This window comes from Cimex lectularius, unplaced genomic scaffold (assembly GCF_000648675.2).
Source record: "Cimex lectularius strain Harlan isolate CLEC.00 unplaced genomic scaffold, Clec_2.1 scaffold166, whole genome shotgun sequence".
NCBI classification, from domain to species: domain Eukaryota; kingdom Metazoa; phylum Arthropoda; class Insecta; order Hemiptera; family Cimicidae; genus Cimex; species Cimex lectularius.
The window spans coordinates 749,477-752,481 of record NW_019392766.1 but is presented as its reverse complement, the minus strand read 5'-3'; the positions used below and the strand labels follow the sequence as shown (position 1 = coordinate 752,481).

Here is a 3,005-nt window from a genome sequence, read left to right as displayed (position 1 = left end):
TTTGGCACAAAGGTTGCATATTTTTGCTAACATTACAAAAAAGCTGAACCTACTATTTTGACTACATAAATGGAGGTCTACACTAAAAAAAATTAAATGTTTATACAGATTTTTATTTTTACTTGTCTTTGGTTAGTTTTTATCCATGTATGTAAATTGAAATTTTCGCACAATTAACTTTTTGTACTGCTTCTAGGGACCACAGTTGCCGAGTGGTTAGGGCATTCGACTTGATTTACCATGCTATTGGTTCTTCAAGATTTTCAGCAAAGTGCATAAATTTTAATTATTTTAATTTAATAATAATGTATAAGGTGTTCTAAAGTGGTTTGACCCCTTGTCTGCAACACCCAATATATGACAGTAATATTGCTCAAGAGAAAACGTCATTAAATAATTTAAAATGGTATTAAAATATAAAAATATAAAAAGGAATGTGAGACAAAAAATTACTACAGGCGGTCAAATATATTTTAATAACAAAACAAACAATGTCTTAAGATACTTGTAACAATGTTTGAAACCACAGTTGACTCGTTTTGTTAACATAAACAGGCTGAGGTGAAACCCACCACATAAGAAATTTTGGTCTTATAGTTTCCATCCTCGTTTGGACACCATCGCGGTACCAGAGCTATATGGGGTGGTGAAAACTCTCGGATAGCCTTGAGGGTGTCCAACTGTTCAGGCGTACTAAGCTGAATCAACAACATTTGCGGTGCGATAGTACTGCTCTGTTTCTATAATATATATATACAGAATTTTGAAATAATCAAAAAACACAGTTTTCACGAACTATGTGTTGAATCTGAGAGATCACCTCTTTTTATGTCCTTTGCAAGTTTAAATAAAAAAGGAAAAAATATCTACAAGAGGACACATAGACGAACACTTGTACGATGTCAATTGTACATCGATTGGCCGTTGGGGCGTCCTAACTGCGAAGGGTCTACGAAGTGCTGTTCCTGCCTAAAATGATCGGCCTGCATTCGAGTGAATAGGATGCCAACACCTTCGATAAGAGCTAAAAGAACGCCGCCAATTAAAGCACTGCCGGCCATGGCAGGTACGCCGTTCCTGGCCGCTAAAATACCTCCTGTAGCTGCCGCGCTTATTATTGAATTCCAAGGGTCTTCTTTCTGCCTAAAATGTACTAATGTGCAATCTATGGTCGAAAAGAGACCGCCCCAGACAGCAAAACTTCCGGCAATCATTGGTGACCTTTGTTTAACAGCTGCCATGCTACCCTATAACAACACAAAAACAACCAAATTATAAGTAATTTTCTTAAATATTTAAAATTCACTAGTGCATTGTTACAAGACTGTTTCTGGTGATCTTCTCATCAAATCAATCACTGCTATTTGCAATCAGTGATGATCCATTTAGGATATCCATATTTCCCTTTGTAAACAGACGTTGACATGATCAGCATACTTACGACAAGCCTTCTGTTCAAGCCGCTTGGCGCATTTCTGAATCCTTTTATCGACTGGAAGACTGCACCGCCGATAGCACCCATCGTGAAAGCTCCTCCGCAGTCATCTACGATACGCCATGGGCATGGCTCCCTTACATATTCTTCCATCTTTACTCTCTCTTAAAAAAAGAAGAAAAATTCCAGTTAATACAAGTTAATTATAAATAAAACGTTATTAAAAATATTGCGCAATAATTAACATTTAAAGGTCTGGCCTTGATTAAATCAAATTTATTTTATAGGATTAAACAGAAAATTAAGGATTTAAAAATATTTCTCATTTTAGAAACTAAAGTGAACGTGCCGTTTTCAAGGACGTATTGACTCGTGGATTTGAGCAATTGGAAGCAATCCACCACTAGGCTGAGATTTAATTAAATTTCAAGCTTTTTACTTACTTTAAATTTGACTTTAATGCGTTTGTTTTGTATGAGGATGATGAGTTTGTAGCATACACGACTTCAATTGTCGATACGCATTCGGTCGACGGCTCGACACTCTAAAAAGGACGAAGCCAAGTTTAGGTTTTAGACTTTAAACGACAAATCGATTAAAATGATCGAAAGAATCGATTCTCTTGTATGTTCCGACTAATGTCGAAGGGGCGCCCCTCCTTAATTCTGTTTTACTGGAATATATTTATATGTCTGGTGTTTAGTGACAGTTAGTTAATAATTATTTGGAGATCGTGAGATGCAGTCTGGTGTGACGTAGGTTTGGAAAAACATTTTCTTTATCGTTCCAACGTTTCGATCTTTATTGAGATCATCTTCAGGGGAATTTATGAACATTATTTAAATTATACAAATACATATAGGACGTGAAAAAAATGAATTTATACAATGTTAGAAATTTTAGACTGAATCAAAGTGTTTGTTTTCTGTGTAGATTGTGCGTCGTGTTGAGGTTGAGGGTGCCAGTGAGATATTGATGTTTTATGTTTATATACGTTGGATTTTGAAGGGGGTGGGGAAGGAAGTCGGTATAGAAAGACATTTTTGTATAAGGAGTCGGCTTTTTTGAGGTGAAAAGAGAATGGGGAAAAATGGGTAATGGCCTGATTATCCTTTCAGGATTATATAGACAGGGTTAATTAGGGAAAGCAAAGTCAAATTGTAGAAGAATTAGACTACGTAAAAATATTTAATGTGAGGAGTGTAATGACTGTTTTATATGATTTGTGTGATGTGATGATGAGATATGTATGTGAATTTGATTAATGATATTAGCATAGCTGCGACTGAGTTTACATGTGTCCGTTCTGTAATTGATGCTGCGTTTATCTCTGTTGATGTAAATCATTTCTAAAAAGTTACGTTTATGTTTGTTTTGTTCTGTGTGTAATATTTTTGGATTGTTGATGTCGAAATTGTGTTGGTGTTCAAAATGGCCAGTGCTGTAGGATTTTGTTTGCGTTTTTTGCAGTCATAGATATGTTGATTGGGATGTAATTGCGATGTACGTGGACAATTTAAACAATTGATTTTTTAATTACGTCAGACTTATTTGTAACTGGTGTGGGATC

At 35.6% G+C, this 3,005-nt stretch overlaps 1 protein-coding gene across 1 annotated transcript; it reads right to left on the bottom strand.

Moving 5' to 3' along the window:
* Positions 1-453: 453 nt before the first annotated feature.
* LOC106661594 (mitochondrial import inner membrane translocase subunit Tim17-B-like) lies at positions 454-1,999 on the bottom strand. The gene is made up of 3 exons (XM_014385107.2): positions 1,879-1,999; positions 1,442-1,599; positions 454-1,247 (listed from the first exon to the last, which is right to left on the bottom strand). Exons 2-3 carry the CDS (start codon positions 1,586-1,588, stop codon positions 903-905), a joined length of 492 nt encoding a protein of 163 aa, XP_014240593.1. The 5' UTR covers positions 1,589-1,599; positions 1,879-1,999; the 3' UTR covers positions 454-902.
* Positions 2,000-3,005: the final 1,006 nt, after the last annotated feature.

What these genes read in the sequence shown, in the direction of transcription:
- LOC106661594 (XM_014385107.2), bottom strand. Translation starts at nt 1,588, where the DNA reads ATGGAAGAATATGTAAGGGAGCCATGCCCATGGCGTATCGTAGATGAC. An exon ending in GCTTGAACAGAAGGCTTGTC is followed by an intron (nt 1,248 to 1,441) that starts GTAAGTATGCTG and finishes GTGTTGTTATAG; the next exon opens with GGTAGCATGGCAGCTGTTAA.